Source organism: Tubulanus polymorphus, chromosome 2, assembly GCF_964204645.1.
Source record: "Tubulanus polymorphus chromosome 2, tnTubPoly1.2, whole genome shotgun sequence".
Classification (NCBI taxonomy): domain Eukaryota; kingdom Metazoa; phylum Nemertea; class Palaeonemertea; order Tubulaniformes; family Tubulanidae; genus Tubulanus; species Tubulanus polymorphus.
In genome coordinates, this window is record NC_134026.1 from 29231758 (window position 1) to 29255462 (window position 23705).

Consider the following 23705-nt stretch of genomic DNA (forward strand, 5'->3'; position numbering starts at 1 on the left):
GTTTATGGTGATGTCCCATAAATCACATGCGGCGCGGCGGGTAGCGTCTCTCAACCATAACCACTTGACACGTCGCGTTGAACGGGTCTATTCGCTGTATCATGGTGAAGAGAATGTGGAATACACCGTCATGTGTTATAGGGGTAACCCTATTGATCATGTCATTACTGTCAAACGTTGAGAATAAGATAGTTAAACGTAAGCACAATACTCACTGACGTACCGCAGTAGTTAGTTACCTAATCGTTTGTGGTAAGCTTTTCATAATCGGATGGGCTTATACTATACCATACCGCAACGTGGTTTGTGAAAATATCCGATCGTGAAACTAAACCACAGACAGGTTACTGACTATGACGTACCGCTGCAATGTTTTTGTTTTGTTTTTGATTTTAATTTGTTCTAATTAGTTTTTGTTTTAGATTAAGTGGAAAATGGGCAGATTGTTGGATGCATTGATTTGAGTTCAATGTGAATATAATTTACTTCCCTAGTTTGATTTTTAATTTTTAAATCATTCCAGGTCAAACTCTACAATTAAAAGCTGATGTTCAGATGAATGGCGTCACTGGTTCTGTAGTTTTTGACTCATCATCTATAAAATTATCGCTATCTGGCACTCCCTCCAGTGTGCAATATCAGTTTGAAGTAAGAGAATTTCCTGTAGATTATCAAAAGCCGAAGCCATGTTCTACAATTGGCAAAATGTAAGTGTTCATGATTATAGTGCGGAAGGGGGGGGGTCATTCAGAACAACACTAAATGGCATTCCAACTGAGTAAATAGTCAGCCAATTCTAAGAAAAATAATTATCACCTTTCAATTTAATAGGATATTATTCTTCTTACTGTATAATTACGATCTCTTTTCACAAAGAAACAAAACCATTATTATAATCATTAGTTTGGCAGAATGTCAATTATTTTAAATGGAAACCACATTTTTGAATTCTAAATTGAGGTATAATTTTTTATCGTTACCAGTATACTAGCTGTTTTTGTTGCCTATGAAAACCTGAACGCTGATAATGTCATAGGCCTAGTCAATAGAGCTACAACATTTGTTTTGTATTGTATGTAACTCATTATTTTTATCATTTTGCTGTTCCGGTACCGGATATATATATATTTATATATCTACAGTGTCTTAGACTGGCCTTGTTTAGCTATTATTATATAGGCCTACATGTTGTTATGTCAATATATGATAAAAAATGGATCTTTGCCAATTTTATCAGTTCTATTTCTAAAATTCATTTGATAAAATCATAGAGCGCATGACATTTCACTCAGTTGATTATAATCATATGTAGATCAAAACAGAGAACACTCATGTAGGTTTTAGTAATTCAATCTTGTAGGTTTAGACAATTTTGTCCCAATTTCATGAATCTTGACATGATTTTCTGTTGAAATTGAAACCCGTGCTCTCCAGTGACATTTGTTTTCGATCTTTGAACTAGTTTCAGAAATTTTACGGCAACCACTTCGAACTTGCAAAACCCAATAACAAAAAAGTTAGCGTTGAGCGGTTCAAACAGTATAGCAGGTAATGAATATTTTCTTGTAAGATTAAAATGTATAAGAAATATATTGTTTTCAGTGGGAATGTTTTTGAAAGGTGTTGAATTTTTTGATAGGTCGTTCAATCCGTTTGAGTGCTGCTTCATGGGAGATTTGTGCTACTGTTGACAGTTATACAAAAACAGCTCATGCCAGATTTACTACTGTTATCGGTGGAGATGTATTCTTTAGAGGTTCCTCAAACTCGAAAGACGTGTCCATTTTATCGGAGCTTTACGTCGTTGATGCGACGAATGTCGCGAGTAAACGAAAATTTAAAATTTACGACGGTTCCGTAGATGAAGCTCTACCAATTGTGGATCGATGTAAAAATATTGGCAAAGTTTGGAATCCAAACGGTATTACTCCGAGTGGATGCTCACAAGTGAACCCAACTGGATGCCTGGTTGGAGATCTGTCTGGAAAATACGGTGATGTACAAGTCGGTGTCGGGGAAGGCATCAAAAGTATGTTTACTGACTCATCATTCGGTCTCGGCGATGGACGAGTCATTGGAAAGGCGTTGGTTTTATTGGACAGTAATGATCAAGTGTTAACTTGTGCCGCGATCCGTGATTTAAAACCTAAAGAAGCGTCATTCTCTGTGAACCGAGACGGAATTCGAATCGGTATGATGTTCAAACAGACGTACCCGTTATCACCGACAGCAATATCTATCTCATATACTTCGGGCGGTGCGCTTACTCAGTTCCAGATTTGTGAATTTCCAGTTTTTCCTCGTCTTACTAAATCTGAGGATGTATGCAGCAATGATACTCTGGGGCCTGTGTTCGATCCACTAGCATCAGCCGGAGGAGCCGTAGACTCCACTCCCGATATAAATCCAGTCGGTGATCTTTCAAAAACCTATTTTTCTCGAATTTCTGCATTGATGAAATCAACCAACTTCACGGTGAACAATCACTATTTACAATTATTTGGTCACAATAGCGTGATTGGACGGTCGATTAGAATTCAGGCGTCCAATGGGGCTGTTGGTTGTTGTCATATAAGATTACGAGGAAATGTACGAACAGCTATTGGTTCATTTAAATACCCAGTTTTTGGCCATGCAATATTCCAACAAGATGCGACGGATCCGTGGACTGAAACGACAGTTTATATTTCTCTGGATCGATTGGATGGTACAGTTACGAAGAATCACATGTGGCACATTCATAAGTATCCGATTTCGGCTGATTTTACGGCACCAGGAAAAGCTCGCTGTGCATCAGAGGGGGGCCGTTTCAACCCGTATAATGTGTATATGGGTAGGAATTACAGTGCTGCGTGTAATAAAGATAGTGAATTACGATGTCAACTCGGAAATCTTGCTGGAAAACACCGCAATATCGATATAGGAGGAGGGAATAGGTATTTCTTCACCGATGTATTGATGCCTTTATCAGGACCTATGAGTATAATCGGTAGAACAGTTGATGTACATAATCCGGATGGAAGTAGATTGTCATGTGCAGACGTCATCCTTCAAAATCAGCCATCCGTTCTTGCTGATTTTTCGGATGGCAGTGGACCAACCGGAACAATCAGTCTGAAGCAGAAGTCGTTATACCACGCCACTTCAATAGATGTGAAGTTGTATAATCTAGCGGCGAATGCTGGAGGATACCATGTTCATCTTTACCCTGTTCCTTACAATCAACCCTTGCCTTGTTCACCTGCCAATGTTGCTGGGCATTTTGATCCATTTGGACCCACAAAAGCGCCGGTTAATGGTACCGGTAGTCCAAATCAGTATGAAGTTGGCGATCTTAGTGGAAAATTTGGTTTGTTAACTGGTAAGTTCACCTGATTTTTTCACTACTTATATTTGTCAAAGTGAATTGTTACCATTTAGGTCAGACAATAAGACAATAAGTAGATTTAATCATTTGAAGAGTTATCTTCACTTATGATAGATTATTTGATATCTAGATGAAGAATATTATAAAATGACGTGAATATATTTTAGATCTGAACAAAATTGAGAGGACATTCAACGACCCATCATTATCATTGACCTCGGCACAGTCCGTGATTGGTCGTTCTCTTGTCATTCATAAAAAAGATGGCAGTCGTTGGAAATGTGCTAATGTAACACATGACACTAAAGGAATTAAAAAAACTACCGCTACAGTTATTGAAGCGACTGCTAGTTTTGATGGTGATATTGAAGGATACATCAGTTTGGTAAGAATTATAATATTCTACCGCTTTTATACTTTTAATCATTAAAAAATGACTTCATATGACTACTTTATCTTTTTAGAGTCAGTTCGTGAATTTCGATACTGGATATTTTTCCAACACAGCTATAGAAATAGATTTGAAGTATTCCTATGATGTCAAGAAAATAGTAAGTGGAAAGGTCTTGCTGCATAAACTTTGATTTAATGGAAATGTTTTAAGATATACCAGTGAACAATTTCAGACTCGTAACCACAATTGGCATGTACATACATCACCAACTGGGTTTGGAATGACAGTTGCTGAAAAATGTGTCAGTCCACATTACAATCCATTCCTCGCAAACGTATCATCAGTAAGTTCTCTGTTGTTTAGTTGATAAACAAAACTAGGAAGTTATCTTGTTACAAAGTAAAAATTGTATCCTGTTTGATAACATTTTGTCAGTTATATCGAAGAATTGATTTATTTCTATGGGACATAATTAACGGATATATTTTGGTCGTGTTTCAGAAAAGTTATGCCACTTCTTGTAAATTCGCAAACCCATTAGCCTGCGAACTTGGTGACCAGTCACGCAAACTAGGACAGTATGACATCGGTGGTGGAAAGGCTTTCTTTACTGATGTTGATTTACCACTTGCTGGCAACTTCTCTGGTTCGTACACCAACTCCTATATTCATGTAGTATTCACAGTGTAGGCTTACTCGTCACTATGTGTATTATTTCTATCCAGTTATTGGTCGCTCTTTCGTCGTTCATGCCGAAAATTCTGGAGGCCCAAGAATTGCTTGCGCTGATATCGTACCCGAGTCAACTCCGCAAAGGGATATGAATTTCCCTTCGACATCCTTCACAAAGTGAGAGAATTTTTCGACGAAAAAATTTTTCGCAAATTTTTTTCCTAAAAAATCGTTGCTGTTGTTTACATAACGATATAATGATTTACAGGACTGAGTTACGGGATATGGTGGTGAAGATATTGGATATTGAGACATGGCAAGTGACTGTTTCATCTGAAAATTATGGAAAGATTTCTTCCCAGTGTATGAAAGCAGTTATATATTTCCCTGGTATGCATGATGCATGTTTGTATTTTGTTACACATTATATTTGATCCGTTCATGTCATGTCTCTTTTCTTTCCTCATTCTAGGAGCGCAAGGTGAAATGCTGTTGAGAAAATTTGATGAGACACCTGCCGAAAAGTTTGGCAAATTTCAACCCACAGCCATTTGCATAGGTAATTTAAAATTCAATGATAAATAGCCTTTCCTGTGAAAAAGTCAATCAATGCTCACGTTAGCTCTATTGCTTTTTTCTAGGGATGAAATTCGATGCATCACTTGTGTTGTTGCTATTGGGAATCATAATTTCAAGAACATCTATCATGTGAATCATGGATTCAGGACTTGAATGAATATCTATTTAATCCATATCAAATATCATTTGCAAGATATTATTTTTTACTGAAGGTGGATTGAACTGTGCTGAAGATTTGTCTAGAAATTTACAAATACATGACTTGAATAGGCATGATTTTGTGATGTATATGATGCTCATAATAGTGTAGTGATGATTTACAGGTTTCCCTTGCTTGATTCGGGAACAATGGCTTTATACTAGGCCATGTATGTAATGTATTTCATGGATTTATACGCTCATGATTAAGTTTGAGGCTGTAATTATTATGGCTTAAGAAAGAGTTGCTTTTGTATAGCTTTAAAAGATTATATTTTGTATAATTCATATAATGCCAATATAGATTTATTAAGAGTGAAACATGTAATTGTAATTTGTCGTTTTTTCCCAATCATGTATGAAATTAATGTAGTTGTATGCTGTACTAGAACAATCTTAATAACACTCATTGAGAAATGTGAATCATTCCTTCAAAATATATTGTTATTAGTTGGGGGTTCTCTCCAACTTGGGTAAAAGCACAGCTGAGATTTTGTTAATAATTAGCCATCTGTGATCTAATTTTTTACATGTGACTTGAAGGTTATAAAATGCTCAATTTTCGTAAAATGTTGGAACTAAACAAATGCATATTTATATATGATTAATTCATATGCAATTTTAGATACTTAACTATTGTTTAGTGTAAGACCGCTGCAGCTACCATATATATCAATTCACAATAAACTATATTTATACAGAATCATTGGTATTTTTTTTTACATTTGAAGGAGGAATATTATTAGAATTGAGAAACAAAAGAATGCAGGAGGAGGCCGAGATAACATACTGTATGTGCCGACAGGAAGTCCCAGGATAGGTTCAAACCCTGTTTTAATAGCGTCACAACTATTTATTTTGAGTTGTATGTACAGCGAACTTGAACCTAGTCTGGTATACCCTGTTCCAGGTTTTACCCGATCTTAGTTCAGGCAGTGCATGAATTTGGTTGTAGCTAGTAGGGTCTCTGGTGGAATCTCTGTGAAACTGGCCGACCACCCTAAACGCACACCTCGTTTTGACGATGAAATACAGTCAATTCCATTTTAATAAAATATTATTAATGAGGACAGGGCAAGGCACTGTTTGATAGTTATTATCTAAACTAATTGGCTTGCGACATTACATTAGTTCATAGAAATGTCAGAGGACCTTACAGTGCTGCTACCAAGCTCTAAATTCGGTAAAACTGTAAATGCTGAATCTTTAGGAAACAGACACGTCCTTATTCGAGCCTCAATAACATCAATGAAATAACTAAGTCAAATATTAAAGACGCAAAAGAAAACAGTTTATTATAACTATACAATATATAAGTTGCTAATAAAATCAGTTTATTTTATTACATTGCATTTTAGAAATTATACTAAAATAACTACAGTGTATCAATACTTTTCATTGGTTTGCTAGTTGTCCACAGGTTATCAATAAATATTCAACAGAACTAGAAAAATACACAGTCAACTCTGGAACCTGGATAATCGAGGGTAGTGATAATTGAACATCATTTCAATTGACAACGATTTAAATCTTTGTAATCAGGGATTAAAGAGATGGAAAACAGATGGTTAACTGTATTTAGTTCATTCCTTATCACAACTACAGTACAAATGTGCCACCACAAATAAAAAAATTGACTTCTGAATTATGTTTCAGTTTAAAGCTCTCCATTACTCTGTGTATGATTATCTTATACTTCGCTTTACAAACTGTCTCGATCACAATAAGTAGATAAAATATACCACATTTACTCTATAGAAACAGAATATGCGATTCATCTAATACATGAATATGTATTACAGTAAAAATTCATGATATTTATGTATATAAAAGTATCACAGTTTGTATGTATTCACTTGACTTCGTTCTTGTACTCAAATGAACAATGACTTTTATAATAGGTTAAAATGCTGAACTTAAAAACACGTGACATCGAAAATCTGATCTTCCATTACACATTTGAAATACTCGTTTAATTGGATGTTTTACAAATATATAATTGATCTATCGTCAAAGAAAACAGGTTCTACCATACATTTTAAATTAAATGCCTCGCTAACATTGCAGCTGGAATTCTAATACATGTAAACCTCTGTTGCAATTGGCAACATAAAATGCAATAGAAATGACAGAACAAGCATTGAATATAAATCTAAATAAATAAATGAATACTTCCGGAACTGGATAGAAAATGCACCGGAAGAAAATGATTTCAATAGATGGGAGATCATTCGATAGTTTTGAGCCGAACATTCAGAGATCTTTATCGATTTTTGTGACGACAGGTTTTTCTTTTCGCGTGGCGTAAGGTGGAATCAACATCACTATGACGATAAAGCCCATGAACAGTGTAGCCATTATAAACGGGGTCAGAAATCCCCACAAGGGCCACAATCCTAGTATCAGACTGAAAAGTGTAAATGATATATCAATTTTACAAAGTCAGTGATTGACTAAAAATCCTCAAAAGAAGGTTTATGTTTTATGCTTAATTTTTCAATGGTAATTGATGAAACACCTGTAAATGTTGCCAGGATAATACAAATCCCACAACATGAGTGAAAAATGAGTCTGAAAATATTATTGTAATCACTTCCTAGTTTGCTCTGCATTTTGTATACAAATGTTTTACCCACAGAATGTATCACAATTTTTGTGTTCTATCTCATAATTTTGTTGTAACTTATGGAGGTATTCTTGAAGTTGACTGTTTGGATGTAGTTAAAATCTTAACTTCAAGCTCAATGACACTTTTTAGACTCAATTTTCATTATTATTAGCATCTTATATTTACCCCAGTAATCAGTAATTAAATGGTATTCTTTTTACTGGCAGGATAAATAAAAGTACTTTAAGCAAAACACGAAATACAGCAACTAATACTTACAAAACTGATCCGAAACAAAAAGAAGCTGAAGCTATAGGGATAGCCATAGGGTGAAGTTGCTCCCAGTCATCGGTGCTGACTTTCTTTATAAATGTCAACCAGCCAATTAAAAATGTCGCGATACAAACATTTACAGCGATAAAAAATACTCCAACATTAAACCAGAATCTGAAATTGATTAAAAAAATCATCATAGGTGTCATTAAAACCTCCCGGTAAGATCCAATTACCCTGTCAAGACCACCTAAACCTAAGACCTCCTAAAATTAAGACCTACAACTCGATACAGTAAAACCTGTGCAAGTTAGGTCGGTCTTAATGCGCAAAGTCTGCCAAATGATGAATTCTCGAATTTATCCATTCACCTGATTGATTTTGTCCCTAAACCAGATTTTGCAAGTCGGAAACCTATTTATGGGACAAATATTTCATCCCAAAAAGTCTGAGGTTTAAGGGGTCTTACCCGGTAGGTTAAATGAAAGCCAAATAATTTTTATATGAAGATATGAAGTTTAGTGTTGATATTTAGTGATGATAACTTACCTATCAACACGCTCATCATACATAATTGCAGCATAGAAATCAGTCAAATAGAATACAACAGCAGCTGAGACAAACCAACACATATTGGCAAATGAATAGGGCTTTTCTATTTGTTTTTCCGATTCCACAATATTTGCATCACCTCTGAATTTATAAACTAGAAAATAAAAGGTTGAAAAAGTATTTCAATGAATAGATCGTTTTCGTTCGATAATTAGTACGAGCGAACCCGGAAATAACAAGTTTATCGCAGTTTATTTTGATGAATAAGTCATCGAAAAGACCGAATTTAAAACTAAAAGTGATTACCATTCTGATTGAATTGATCTAGCACATCTTCAGATCCGATTTGATTGTTAGATTCTTTCGTCCTTTGACGCAGGTTGTCAGTTTTATTTGCGAAGTCGTTTTCATTCCGGACGGCAGCCATCGTAACGTCCTTGACCTTACTGTTGTGAACTATTTCCGGTCAATTGTCTCTGACAATTTTGTTAAGACAGAGGGGTCAGTTGTCTTAACACCTACAGGTCACCCGACGACAGATTCAGGAATTTGTAAGTTTTAGATCAATACATTTTATCAACTGATCAACCTCACTGAATATGTCTTCGATTAAAAAGTAGAACCGCCTCAAATTTCAAAAAACGTCAGCCTCTTTTTTACACTTTCTTATAAGCGGCTGCTTGCCCTGCTGTATATATAGACTGTACTGTGGTGTATCTGTATTTGTAAGAGTTTATTCCATTCATTGATGTTACCACTTCTGGCATAACTGTCAACGGTGGAGAGAGGGCGAAAAGTGAAAAACAATTAGCCCTACACAGACACGTCAGTCAGACATGACAGATCCCGACAGACAATAAAACTTACTAAATAAGATATAATCTTAAAGCTCCTTATAATATATTAGCGTTTATTCTATTAAAGGCATAATGGAATTACCGGACGCAGACAGCTCACAGCAAAGAATTAACCTCGATGAACCGAGATACGATCAGGGAACGTTTACCGGACGCGCTAAACATTTCCTAATTACGACGAATCCGTTAAATTTGTTCGCCAGTTCTCAGCAGTTAGACGAGGCTAAACAACTCGTGCACGCCTACAGAAAGGGACAGGAACCGCCGGACGTAACTGACGATGAAATCTGGAGAGCGAAACATTTATACGACTCGGCATTTCACCCGGACACTGGTGAAAAAATGATGCTCATCGGAAGAATGTCGGCTCAAGTGCCGATGAATATGTCAATTACTGGTTGTATGTTAACATTCTACAAGTAAGAGTTTAATCAATCAAATATTGTAGCTGACGGTCCAGTTTCACGAGTGAGTTAAACTCTTAAATCGATTTAGGAGTTTTTGTGAAACTGGACTCGGGATAAAGAATGCACAAATAAACATATGTTTACATATATACTTCAGAACTTCAGGTCAAACGATATTCTGGCAGTGGATTAATCAAACGTTCAATGCAGTGGTTAATTACACAAACAGAAGTGGAGATCACCCGATTCCTGTCAGGTAAATCATGATTAGTCTAAATTGAGCATTCTTTCAACAACTCCGCAAAAATGAATTGAATTTGATGAAGCAATTAATCAAATTTCACAACATTCTCCATCCTCTATTTTGTTTCAGTCAGCTTGGTTTATCATATGTACTTGCTACTGGTGGTGCGGTTGGAACTGCTTTAGGTATTAATAAATTAGTACATGTAAGTTTTCAATTTCTGCCGATGACAGCATTTCTTACCTATCCGATGATATCATATTTTCAATGATTTTCTATTTATATATCATTTATAGCGATTTCCACCAATCGTTGCACGGTTCGTTCCATTCGTAGCAGTAGCTGCTGCTAATTGTATCAATATACCCTGTATGAGAAGTCGGTAAGTGTCAAACTAAATCTTTCAATCTAACACAGGGGCGGATCGTGGAAAATTGGATGGCGGGGTCCAGAATAAAAGGTATTTCTCTGATAAAGCAGCAATGTCAAAGGCCACTTGCAGGGTCCCACCCTCAGTATTAAGATGGTTCTTAAGGAATAGTTCCTCGGCTGGGGGAGGGGGGAATTTGCAAATTCCCCCCTCCCCCAGTCGAGACCACCCTCTAAATCCACCTCTGCTAATAGTCTTCGATCTTAAGTGTGGTCCACATAATCTTGTGATTATGTGAATTTTAAGTAAACATGAAGACTTAAGTTTTATTAGAAATACAAGCTTTACTAGTTGCTCTCATGCTAGTTAACTATCATGCACTAAAAAGCTCTTATTTCTAATAAGATCAAGTTAGCCTACTACCAGGTTTTCATGTTTACTGATTTGACACCTGGTGACACGGTTCCTCTAGAACTCCTCTCATTTATTACTTTTAGGGAATTGTCAGTAGGAATTCCGGTATTTGATGAATATGGAAAGAGAATTGGAGAATCTGTAACCGCTGCACGTAAAGCTATATCACAAGTAGTAGTATCACGGGTTTCAATGGCAGCACCTGGCATGTGTGAGTATCTGATTTGCAGAATAGATAAATTTGTATCGCGTTCAGCAGGGAATAATTGTTTTTAATCAATTTCTGTTCTAGTACTTACCGCTGTTATAATGGATAGATTGGAAAAAAGAAGTTTCATTAGGGTAAAGTCTAGTCTCAATTATATTAACACCTAGTATATTTCATCATTTCCGTGGTTCGTCACACACACTACGGATCTCCAGTTATATTTACAAACACTTATTTTCATGGATTTATGTATATAAAATTTTCTATTTTCAGAAATATCCTATTATGAATCCTATATGTCAAGTTGGTTTAGTTGGAATTTTGTAAGTTTCTTTGAAATCTGCTGTTTTTTAGTGACAGAGAATAGTTGGTATAACGATATTGAATATTGTATTTTGCAGCCTGGTATTTGCGACACCTCTCTGCTGTGCTTTGTTTCCACAGAAAAGGTTTGTAATATTCAGGATTTAAAGAATTTAATTCAAAATTACATGCGATTCATTAATACATTTGTTTTTTTTTTGCTATTTCAGTTCAATATCTGTGCCTAAACTGGAACCAGAATTACAAGAAATAGCTCAAAAATTTCGCCATCCTCCAACTACTGTGTACTTCAACAAAGGACTTTAACATAGGCAACATCTGTTTAATTATGCACTAGGCTCTTACAAAGGTTTTAACTCGAGTTGCTGAACTAAGAAAATGTTAATAAAAGTAATAGGTGCACTAAGAATAATCAGTATTATATGTATGACCATAATGCACTTTATCTGCGAGTTAATTGTGTGTTCTTAGAAAATGATTAATATTTTGTAAATCAAGTGTCCTTGAGCATAAAGAAAATCATGTTCTACTGACCATTCGCATGAAGTGCTTCTCATGTTTGCAAATTATTAATTACTTTCTGAAATTTTTCCCTGTTTGATTTTAAGTGTAGGTTACTGATATACTTTTGTGCAATTAGTAAAGATTATTGATATTTTTGGGACTAGAGTAAATCATGTTCGAAATGAAAGTGCATCCTATATACAAAATTTCATCTTAGTAAAGAGAATACGGTTTCTGGTGAGATCTCCATTTTCTTCCTCAGTTTTATGAGATTTATCCGTGAAAACTTATGCATATGTTTTATGGTGTTTTAATAGCTTTAACAATTATATTACGTATGTTAATGGTGTGAATAAATAAATGAATTGAATATTACATTTCATCTCTTTCGTTCTTATGCTTTAACAGTTATCTCAGAATATGGAAATAGCTTCATATCATCGGGCAGTAAATTCTGATAAAGGAGTTCTAGGGCCAGACATCACGGACCTGTTTCATAGACATAGACTAATTCGGTGCTTGCAATGAGGGTTATTCAGGGTATCAAAAATGTTCCCAGGAATAAGTGATTTGACGCTAGGAACATCGTCTTTCTTTGTCTATGGCCTCCCATGTCGATCATCCCCTCCGGTGTAGCGATACCATCAGGTTCGAATCCCAGCCGAGGGGATGCATGTGGATCAATCGAAAATCTGAGAATGATTAGATTTGTGGATAGTACAGTAGACTCTGCTCCGATATTTTTGGACAGTGGATAATAGTAGGATTTTCTACCTTATAATAGGGATTGATCCTGTTATTCATTTAATTGGTATAGATTTAGTGTGATTTATACTTTGATTTTGTGTCTCTTACAAACCCACCACACACCTGCCGGGAGCGAAACAGGGGTTAGTGTCACAACATCTAATGGTTATCCGAGTTGATCGCATCCGTTTTGAACGGAGTTTAGAGTGCTTTCTCACAATATCATGTTTGACTAAAGGAAATCTTTGATGAACATATTTATTACAGAATATCTATAGCAAAGCAATTTTTCACATCAAATTGCAACTGCACGAATTTCAATTGGCATTCGTTCAATATTTACCTGTCAATTCAAGGGGTTACATCTGGTAGAATCGTGACAGTTAACAAATCGATTTTTCATCAGTATGTTTTAAGTGTTGTGAAAATATTACTGACAGTGCCAATCTATTGTATTTACGAATATAATTACCACCAAACGAATATGTATTGGTTGCTTATTTTACCGCCCATTCAATAGCAGAATTTAATTTGATTTTTATTCGCGGAAAAATCAGCGAATCAAAGTGGTCCAATTAGGATTTGAGGCTACTTTGATTCCATGTCGAAATAAGTTCATTCCTGTTGCGGCGTTCTCGTCATACGGAATTCATCCAAGTCTTTGTCGAGCTGAAGAATTAACTCATCATGAACATCAGTGGAGTGATTTACATTTTCGGTACGTACTAGTTGTTTGAAAATACGATGTTAAAATCCGTTGAAATAAACCCGAGAAACAAGAAACTGAGAAAAATCCCCCGGACATACAATTGCTATGCTTTCAAAGCTAAAATTTGAAAAATTCGAACCTACATATACACGCATGGGTAATTCATAAAACCTGAAATGATTTCTAAAGTTTCAAATAAAACCTCTGTTGACTAACATCCATCGGGTAATAAATTGATGCATTAATACATTAAGGTGTTGATTATTATTATTGTTATTATCAAATCATTAGCTGTCTTGTACTTGATTGTTGATTGTACTCATTTGCCTTTATAAAGCCGACTTAAAGTTTGAACTCTGAAATTGTTCCACTGTATCCGTGGACTAACATCAATTTTTTTTTATCACAATAGTGTCAAGTTCTCCGCAAATCTGCTTTGCTGGCCCGTACTTGAAGAGATATCAAACAAGTTTAAGATCTCTGATTGAAACGGCAATATATAAAAATGCGTACTGGGGTTTAGAAAACTTACGATGCCATTCCTAGCGTTTTCTTTTAGAATCCAATTTCGAATCATTCCCTCCATCTGCAGAAGGTTGTTATTCCGCATTTTTATAACACATCCAGGGGAATCTTTCAAAATTTTGAGTGCTCTTAAATTGGGGCATTTTCACTGCGGAAAAGTCCCTAATATAGGCGCCTTTTTGGACATCAATGTGCCAGTTTTGGATGGGACAAGTTAAAAATTGGCCCCCTGGAACTATATACGCCCTGGCAACTTGGTTACATATGATTAAACTATGCATTTCATCATGATGAGAAATACCGATCGTTCACTCAGAAATCAGTTGATAGTTTCAGTCATATCAAAGTTGGGGTTATTCTATTTTAAAGGTATACTATCCTGCGCGGTCTTGCAGATTTACGGTTCCGATATCAAGGCCGAAATCTGCGCTATGTTCGCGAACGAACGACCGGCTTGTCAAGAGTATGCCCAAAAAGGGATAGATTACTTCAGCGCTGATGATGGCCCATGTGCAAACTTGAATGGAGAAGGTAGAGGCAGTTGTATATATGGAGTGCAGTCTCTCTATTTTCCATGCACAATTTTTCGAATTGAACCATTTACCGGAGAACCACTTCGTAAATGTATCGATGTCATTAATAAAGTCGATGACCAGTGCCGCTGGGATAGCTGCTTCTCGTGCAGTATTTTCGTGAATTATATGAATGAGGAAAAGGGTGGCATCTTGGATAATGGAATTCACGTCCACTCGTGCGAATGTTTCAGAGAATTGCCGTGTATATTCGAGTGTTTTGGGGATGATTTGAAAGATTTTGCAGGTAAGATATGAAAACACTTGATAGAATAATTGACTATGTAAGATCTTTCGACGAATATGTAAACAAATGTTCTATACCTCTGTATAAGGCATTGGATTTGGAGCAGATGAAAAATTCAACGAAAAATTTACGAAGGTGAAAGGTGTCATGCAGAATGGTAACTACGTACTTGATAACGAACCGGTAACATGCGCTGATCAATACGCGGAAGGTTATGATAAAACTGACCAGGAAACGAAGCTAGATTCATTTATGGACGGCTTCAAAGAATGGCTCGAAGCAAAAAAATAGATTATTCAATAATTTATTATGTAGACGATACATTTAAAAATTGCATTCCTGAATTAAAACAACAACAACATATTCATTTATTGGAGCTAGAATATAATTAAAGTATCGTCACTACCTGAAGTCATTCATCGTTTGTCTAATGCGTCGTTTAATCCCCAATTCATTGATGCGGATTAGTGGATTTTCATGGTTAAGGTAAGCTGAGGTCCTGATTATCCATAGCTCGGTCAAGATATTCGACAATACGACCTTATCCTACTTTGGAGAGTTGTTTTTTTTACAGTTTATTTCTACTTAGAAAAACCCTTATTTTCATATACAAAATAATACCAGTATAGGATTTGACAGACCAATGAAGACGGGCAACTTGCAAAGCAATGTGCGATGTTGCGACCGTGGCAAAGAGGTCGGTCTGAGTCTATTAGCAGCGCCTATGTTCTTGGGAGAGGGAGAGACGTTCGCGCCACTGAACATTGTGGCACGCACAATTAGAAAATTACTGGTTTTCTAGAAAATATTCAAGTTATTTCGGGAAATAAGCTCCGTTTTTCATTTTTAATCAGTTGCCTTCACTAAACCAAGGGGCTGCGCCATACTCGTTGTTAGCGGATTATTCATGCACTATTGAACCGACTCGGGGAACACGTGCTGCCTCAAAAAGTGCTGCCCGTTGATTGCCATTCGGTTCTTCGATATTACGTAATGTATGACAGGTTGAAAACCTCAGTCCTTACCACGCTTACTTTAAAGCTACGAAACATGGACCGCGTACCGAAGGCACGAGCGGCAGAGCAACCACTTCCAAATGGCTCCGAGACCTCCTTCACATTCGCTGGCAGGACAAAGTCCGCAATGTTGAGGTTCTTAAGCAGGCTGGTACCCCAGCGCAATCACACTCATGCGCAAGGCTCCTAGATGAGATGGTCAGGCCCCCGGCGCATGTTAGACGATCGCATACCGAAATAGCTGGGGAGGGGGGGGGTCAGAGGCGGAACTATTATGCCATACTTTGCACCGTATCCGCCCAGCGCAGAAGGCAACCCATTTCGGAATCCAATTATCATTCCTTGAATGTTCTTGATATAGTCTTAATTTTTGAATTTCGAAGCTTGAGAGTCCGGGCGTTTTCTGAACTTTTTAAGGCAAAATATTGATGAAATTTCTGGATGTGAAAAAAAAACAAAATTTGGAATGAAAAAATCCAGAACTTGGATTTTGAAATGGGGGTCGTCTGCACCCTTTCCCCCTAGTGGCACCTATGCTTTACAAGGAAATCTCAAGGTAAGCGTAAAGCTATAGGAGAAAAGAAGCGCCTCAAGGACAGCCTGAAGGTCTCATTTAAAGCCTTTACTATTGATACAGGGTAATAGTATTGAGAAACTCGCCGCCGACCGCCCCTCCTGGCGCAGTGCCGTCACCAAAGAAACCCGAAGAGCAGAGGAGCGCCGGTCCCAACATGCTGAGCTCGAAATGGCCATAATCTGCCGTACCTGTGGAAGAGGCTTTCTTGCCGGCGGATTGGTATCGTGGCCAGTCACCTCCGGACTCACCGTAGCAGTACACAGTCCGATCAGGGAAGTGATCCGAGTTCCCTGGTCCGATCGATGCCATGGTCATCTTCGCCACCGAAGGACGACACTTATCACAAAATATTTTATCGGATCCGACTTGAACGGAGTCTACTGTAGCATTTTCCCCAGGAGTTTGACTATAGGAAATCTTCGATATAAGCAGATTCACTCCAAAATAACCGTAGCAACTGTGTATCATTCTTTATTGACGTTTTCGTGCTAATAGAAATTGACAATTCAGTGGTACATCTGGAAGAATGGTGGCAGAAAACGAATCGATTTTTCATCAGTATTTTTTGAGTTTTGTAAAAATATTACTGACATCAATCTATTGTACGTATCTGCATATATCATCAAACGAATATATACTTATTGGTTGCTCATTTTATCGCCCATTAAAAAGAATGAACTTAATTCGATTCTCATTCGCGTTCAAATTCAGCGAATCAAAGTGGTCCATTTTCGACTTTTTTCAAAATAACTTCATTCCCCTGAATCGTGGCGTTCGCATCGGACGGAATTCATTTTCAAATCTTTGTCCAGCAGAAGAATTACGTAGCTCATCATGAATATCAGTGGAGTGATTTATGTTTTCGGTACGTATCTAATTGTTAAGTAAAACGATGTTAAAATCCTCTCTATCATAAAATATCCAGAAAATGCGTGCATTATTGTTCCACATTTAAATTGAGTCGAATTATTTAATATACTTTGTCGGCCTTGCGGTGACGAGGTATTATTGATATCTCCGATTGATCCGTCAATATTGGTAGTGCATAGTGGGTTTTAGAAAGAAACGTACAATGATCCGATTCTTAGCGTTCTTTTTAGAATCATTCCCTCCATCTGTAGAAGCTGCTGCTTTTGGACATTGATGATTTCAGTAACATCAAATTCGGGATTATTCTATTTTAAAGGTATACTATCCTGCACGGTCTTGCGGGTTTACGGTACCAATATCAAGGCTGAAATCTGCGCTAGGTACGTGAACTACGACCAACAGGTTTGTCAAGAGTATGCCCAAGAAGGGATTAATTATCTAAGCGGTGATGATGGCCCATGTTTAAACTTGGATAAATATAGATTGGTTTGCATATATAATGTGCAGACTTACTATTTTCCATGCACAATTCTTCGAATTGAACCACTTACCGGAGAACTCCTTCGTAAATGTATCGATGCTATTGAAAAAGCCGATTCTCAGTGCCGCTGGGATACATGCTTATTGTGCAGTAGAAATTTCGTGACTTATATGAATGAGGAAAAGGGTGGCATCGAGGCTAATGCGAATGTTTCAGAGAATTGCCGTGTCTATTCGAGTGTTTTGGGGATGATTTGAAAGATTTTGCAGGTAAGATATGAAAACACTTGATAGAATAATTGACTATATGTAAGATCTTTCGACGAATATGTAAACGAATGTTCTATACCTCTGTATAAGGCATTGGATTTGGAGCAGATGAAAAATTCATCGAAAAATTTACGAAGGTGAAAGGTGTCACGCAGAATGGTAGCTACGTTCTTGATAACGAACCGGTAACATGCGCTGATCAATACGCGGAAGGTTATGATAAAGCTGACCAGGAAACAAAGCTAGATTCATTTATGGACGGCTTCAACGAATGGAACAAGTGGGATTAAATTGCCGATCAATTTTCAAAATGCACTCCTGGATAAAAACAACTATATACATATTCATTTATTGGAACCAAAATTTTACATTAGAGAATCATTTACCGTATATCTAGCGTCGTTTTATAACCTCAATCATCACATATTGATACCTTTTTGACGCGGTTGAGAGGATTGGAATGGTTAAAATAAACCAAGGTCCTGATTTTCCATAGCTCGGTCAAGATATTCGACGATACGACCATCTTACATTGGAGAGTTTCTTTTTTTTGTAACAGCTTATTTTCTATTGTGAAAAATCCATATGCAAAATTAAAGTCCAACAATCGTCAATGTATGCCAGTTAGGATTCGACAGTGCTCGACAATATCGTTGATCCACCGCCAGTTGGAAGCTCGTATCCATCCGCTAACGATGAGCATAGCGCGTAGCACGTTTAATGTCCGCCTTTAATTAGACATTCTACAGAACTGACAACCCTTACCCATACTGAAAGATCTGTAAGACACGAATCGTTTATCCGAATTAGAGGGATCTGAGATGATAAAACGTGGTTAGAAAACGTCCTTTAGAACACGAAACAAACAATCAAGACACAGTTAAAATGCAAATCCACCATAAAAGAATTTATTATCTGAGTGAGCCTATTGGTAATACAAGACTTGCATGGTACTCTAAAAAATACAAAAATGTGCATGTAAACTGCAAATTTAAATTCATCAGAGACTTGTTTTACAACCAACCTGAAATTATTTTACACCAGTGACGTTAATTAAAAATTTATTTACTTCAATTTTCTACACTTATCATTTAAACGAGTACAATTCTTTAATTAGATCAACATCACTAAACTGTTGGATTCGAAATCAACCCGCGCAGAATCAGACTTCAAAACAAAATATCAGCCCTAAACTTGGGAAGTACACAAATAGAAGAGAGCCGTGTGAGATCAGGCGTTTTGTCTCCTTCAATGGTTTTAATACATCAATTTGCCACTCTCAGTTTACTATGAAAATTTATGAATCCAGTTATTTCAATGGCGATGAAAATACAGCATCAATAGGTAGAATACATGTCGCATTTTAGTAGAATAGGGCTGATATTCACGCATGATGATGAAGCAGCATTGTGATATGAAGCACACAGCTTTCAAACGCTAGCATCAACCTCGTCTGATCTTCCGTAAACAAGTCTCTGATCAGTTTGATGACAAGTTTTAGGAGATTTTTTCTATTAAATGTTAGTATTTTCAGTTAATTAGTATTAAAAATAAACATTCAAGATGGCAAACATCTATCTGCATGCAAAAATGTTTTCAGTTTTCATCAATTATACAAAACCAGTCCTCACAATTGTATTTAGAAAAGATTTGAGTGATAAAATGAAGGCGAAACACACGTAGCCATTTCATGCAATGTTGAATCCTTCGTATGCGAAGGTTTAGGCATGTCAGGCTGTTGTTGGTGCCATCTTGAATATATCGATGCAAACTAGAAGCACTCAAGGGAGGCACAATAATGATGACATCATCCAAACACCGATTTTATTATTAGTCTTTATGGCAGGCCACTTAACATCAAGATTATGATAAAACGGGATTTTTCATTTGAAGCGATGGCAGCCAGGTTTTTTTTATTTCATCAGGGTGTTGTTAGAAACCCAGCTGCAAACATCGCTGAGTGATATAGCCCAGTACACACCACTACATCGGACATTAAAGTGTATAGATAAACTGGATAAAATATCTAGCCACACTGGTACAATTATTAATATTGATAGTATAGAATTTAAACAGATTTTTGGGACAATATAGTAATGCCCGTTTTGCCTAGTACTATACACAAGTAATGAGAAACATTAAGTGACCTTTACAGATTCGCGGCATTATTAAGGTACATGGTGCTGCACCTTAGCGCCTCTTCCATTTGGACATGGCCTCCATCGATTTATATCCTCATTTATCATAAAGTATCAAAATATCATTCTTCAGACAAGCATCAGTATCCGATCAACTGAATTTCTGTTCTAACCATTTTAATTCTTCATTCAACCACGGATATTCTTCCAAAATAACGACCTATCCACAACTGCTCAAGCAGGCAGTGAATACATAGGTACATTAAGTTGCTAGTATCCGTTTCTTACTGTGTACAAGAATTCAAAGAAAGATTTCATTCAGTAATGTCCAAATCACTTTCACAATATAAAAATCATTTTGTACAAATCAACCTACATGGAATGCAAAAAGGGCAATTTTTGGAATGATTAGTTGTTTTTTTCTTTCTAAACAAAACAACGTAACCTGTTGAAAAAATATTCGCTTAATTGTGTAATGTACGTATAAAAATAGATAAAAAAGATCGATACTGATGCTGTCTAAAATTTGTCCTCTCGGCATTCAAGTTCAAAATGATCACAGACATTGTTAAGATCCCCTGAGTGACTTGCTTTGAACGCCCAGGACAAAGAACATGAGGCCACTTTCATCGACATTTAAAAACCTGCTCATCAATACACAATCAGGATAACACAGAAGTAGTTGGATTCAAACTGTGGCAGGTAAAGTTTTATTCATGTATGAAAGTGACTTCATTATTAAAGCTCTCTCTTAAATACATGCGCTTTCACAATTATCGTGACAGACTCCCGAACAGAGAGTGATCACTAACACGAGACCATCGCCCTAAATCTTTACCTAACTGCACCTATCTGTCAAACTAAACCTGGACCCGTATGATAAGGATGGCTGAGAATCACATGTAAAGGCAGAAAATCGTTCAATCCTTTCATCAATTTTTTGTTTCATACGAGAAAATACCTGAAATTTGGATGCTGATTTTCAGCTCAACTACAAAAAAATACATTTCTGCCGTTTACAGTGGTTTGTTTGATTTAGAAAAACTAGCAGATTTTTTAAAATTTACCTATGAAAACTTGTGTCAAGCGCACAGTATTATTATATTATACTTATTAACAATTATTCTATGTCAGTGCTGCTTGAAAACAGGACAACACCAATAGTGAATTGCTGATAATTCAATGACTATGAAAGCATTTCATATATACAGGCGCAAAAAACTAGAAATAAAATATAGAAAATCGAAAAAATACTGATATATTCCAAAAATCCAAAAAATTATTGTACACGTACAATACAAAAAGCCTCGATGCACAAAAACCAAATTCAGATTTTCACACCATTTAACATGTATTACAACTAACTTACATAGTCCATAGAATATCTGCCATTTAGGTTTATCAGATACTTCGAGAAAAACTTTCTAAGTGAAACATTGACAGCCAAAAAATCTAATATTCAACGATACAAATAATTTGAAAGAAGTTTTTAAAATCAACGTTATGAAGATATCTGCTCAGCCATCCTAGTAAAACACTTCAATATTCCGTACAGATATCGATTGCTCGCTAAAAAGCATTTGCGTTCATGGTTAGTGAAATACTTCAAAGGTGAATTATGACAATTTTCTGCAGTCGACTGATTTTAACAAGCACACTATTATTATTCAAATCCACCATCGATGGATGAGCATATATTATTTAAGCTGATGATGTTACAATGGTTAGTAGTAGTAGTAATAGTTGTAGTAGTTGAAGTAGTAGTAGTAGTAGTAGTAGTAGTAGTAGTAGTAGTTGAAGTAGTAGTAAGGTAATGATCATAAAAAACTTTTTTCAATTTTTGACACAAATCAGTGAGACGATTCTTATTCGTAGTAAAAATTATGAAAACGACTCTCATAAATGATAGAAAATAAAGGCCACCACAGACCATTGGAATTTATATACTAAAAAAGGAAATCATTTTACTTTATTGATAAAAAACATATATAGAATCTGGATCCATTAATTTAAGTGTCCAACAAAAATAACTAAGAAAACTCCCCATATACAAAACACAAAAATCGGTATGAAAAATCCTTGGCCTTAACCGGATGCCGCATGCATATAACACAAGGTTAAGAACCATCATAAGAGAATACAAGAACCAGGATAACATTTTAACAGCAAATCTAGGTCTATAAAAGCATAAAAATGGACTTTTCTTAATTTAAAAATAATCATAAACAGAGAGAATCATCAACGTTATTTATCAAATACATATATACATACAAACGCGCATGCCGATAGTACATATACACGGTACATGAGTGAATGACATGTACAACATGGATCATCAGAGTTATATATGCAATACCTAAACATGTGTCAGTAATACACAATAATATCTTCTAAATAGTGAATATAAACTAAAAAAACACCAGTGTAATACTGTTACATAGCGTAAGTGGGGAAATTCGATCGAGCACAAAATTCTGACTTGTTCCGTCCGATGAACTGGGAAAAAATCGGATGAATACGAAATCTCTTCACTACTAAATCATTAGTAGAATAGCATGTCATGAAATAGGGAACTAAATCGATAAATTCACAGCCAAATTTCTTGTTGTTTTTAGTTAAATGATCTTAAATTATTGCTTATGCAACATGTCGGTGTATTTAATGAGTAACATAGAGGCACTGACAGCAGATATCTCCTCATTACTGTAGCTTATCATCAGTTTCTGTAGATAGATTTTTGTAATTCTACAAAAAAATTTACTTTAAAAAAAGTGAAACAACAAATTTACAGGTTAAGTATAAATTACGTACATAGAAAAAGAATCAATTCGCCAGCAAATAAAAACAAGGTTGAATTCAGACACGAGTCAATCATTAAATAAACTAACTAATAAAATGATTTTAATTTTCCCCTCCCTGACCTTCAATTGCACCGGTACAAAACACACGCTAAGCAATATCATAACTGGTGCAAAAATGGACTTTTTAAACTGGCAGCTGCAGTTTTGATGATGGTGTTGAGGTAGCAAAGCAGCAATCAGCAGAACCAACAACCAAACGGACTAAATCTCCCCGAGCGCCGCCGTCAGAAATGTGCCGTCAGAATTTCGTGCTCGATATTTTATACTAGTAAAAAACACAACACAAAACGATGAAATATGAACTATTCAAGCTTGATTCACACCCAATGAAAACCTGGCCACACCTTGGAAACAGACAAAAAATATCTTGTACACACTCATAATTCTTTTTTTTTCTGAAAATTCATAGCAAAACTCCTTTAAATAGTAAAATAACTACAATTTCTCATTAAAATACAAACAGTGAATTTTCATGTATCATATTTATACCCATAAATGTTGAAAAGGGGTTTATAGGGGCACAATAATAGAAAACATACACAAAATCACATTAAAGACGGTCTAAACCGGCTGGCTATGATATATTATTATTGCACGAGTTTTTAGGTACTCATTGTGTGTTTAAATACATCCGAGGGATGCCACCTACCAGTTATTACATTAATGAAAGTATATTTCAAAAACCAAAACACCGACTGATATCGCATCATAACTATACAAAA

General features: G+C 36.1%; 3 protein-coding genes across 3 annotated transcripts; 2 read left to right on the forward strand and 1 right to left on the reverse strand.

Annotated features, from left to right (window-relative positions):
* Positions 1-18: 18 nt before the first annotated feature.
* On the forward strand, positions 19-5899 carry LOC141898776 (uncharacterized). Its single transcript, XM_074784868.1, has 12 exons — positions 19-198; positions 524-707; positions 1463-1548; positions 1640-3361; positions 3535-3752; positions 3832-3918; positions 3994-4104; positions 4263-4407; positions 4487-4610; positions 4702-4823; positions 4906-4992; positions 5075-5899. Exons 1-12 carry the CDS (start codon positions 102-104, stop codon positions 5143-5145), a joined length of 3054 nt encoding a protein of 1017 aa, XP_074640969.1. The 5' UTR covers positions 19-101; the 3' UTR covers positions 5146-5899.
* A 633-nt stretch (positions 5900-6532) lies between these two features.
* Positions 6533-9071, reverse strand: LOC141900219 (transmembrane protein 128-like). The gene is made up of 4 exons (XM_074787009.1): positions 8950-9071; positions 8641-8797; positions 8098-8265; positions 6533-7617 (listed from the first exon to the last, which is right to left on the reverse strand). Exons 1-4 carry the CDS (start codon positions 9068-9070, stop codon positions 7464-7466), a joined length of 600 nt encoding a protein of 199 aa, XP_074643110.1. The 5' UTR covers position 9071; the 3' UTR covers positions 6533-7463.
* On the forward strand, positions 9060-12318 carry LOC141900218 (sideroflexin-1-like). Its single transcript, XM_074787008.1, has 10 exons — positions 9060-9194; positions 9568-9919; positions 10065-10163; positions 10281-10356; positions 10448-10533; positions 11019-11146; positions 11228-11277; positions 11417-11466; positions 11545-11592; positions 11677-12318. Exons 2-10 carry the CDS (start codon positions 9573-9575, stop codon positions 11771-11773), a joined length of 981 nt encoding a protein of 326 aa, XP_074643109.1. The 5' UTR covers positions 9060-9194; positions 9568-9572; the 3' UTR covers positions 11774-12318.
* Positions 12319-23705: the final 11387 nt, after the last annotated feature.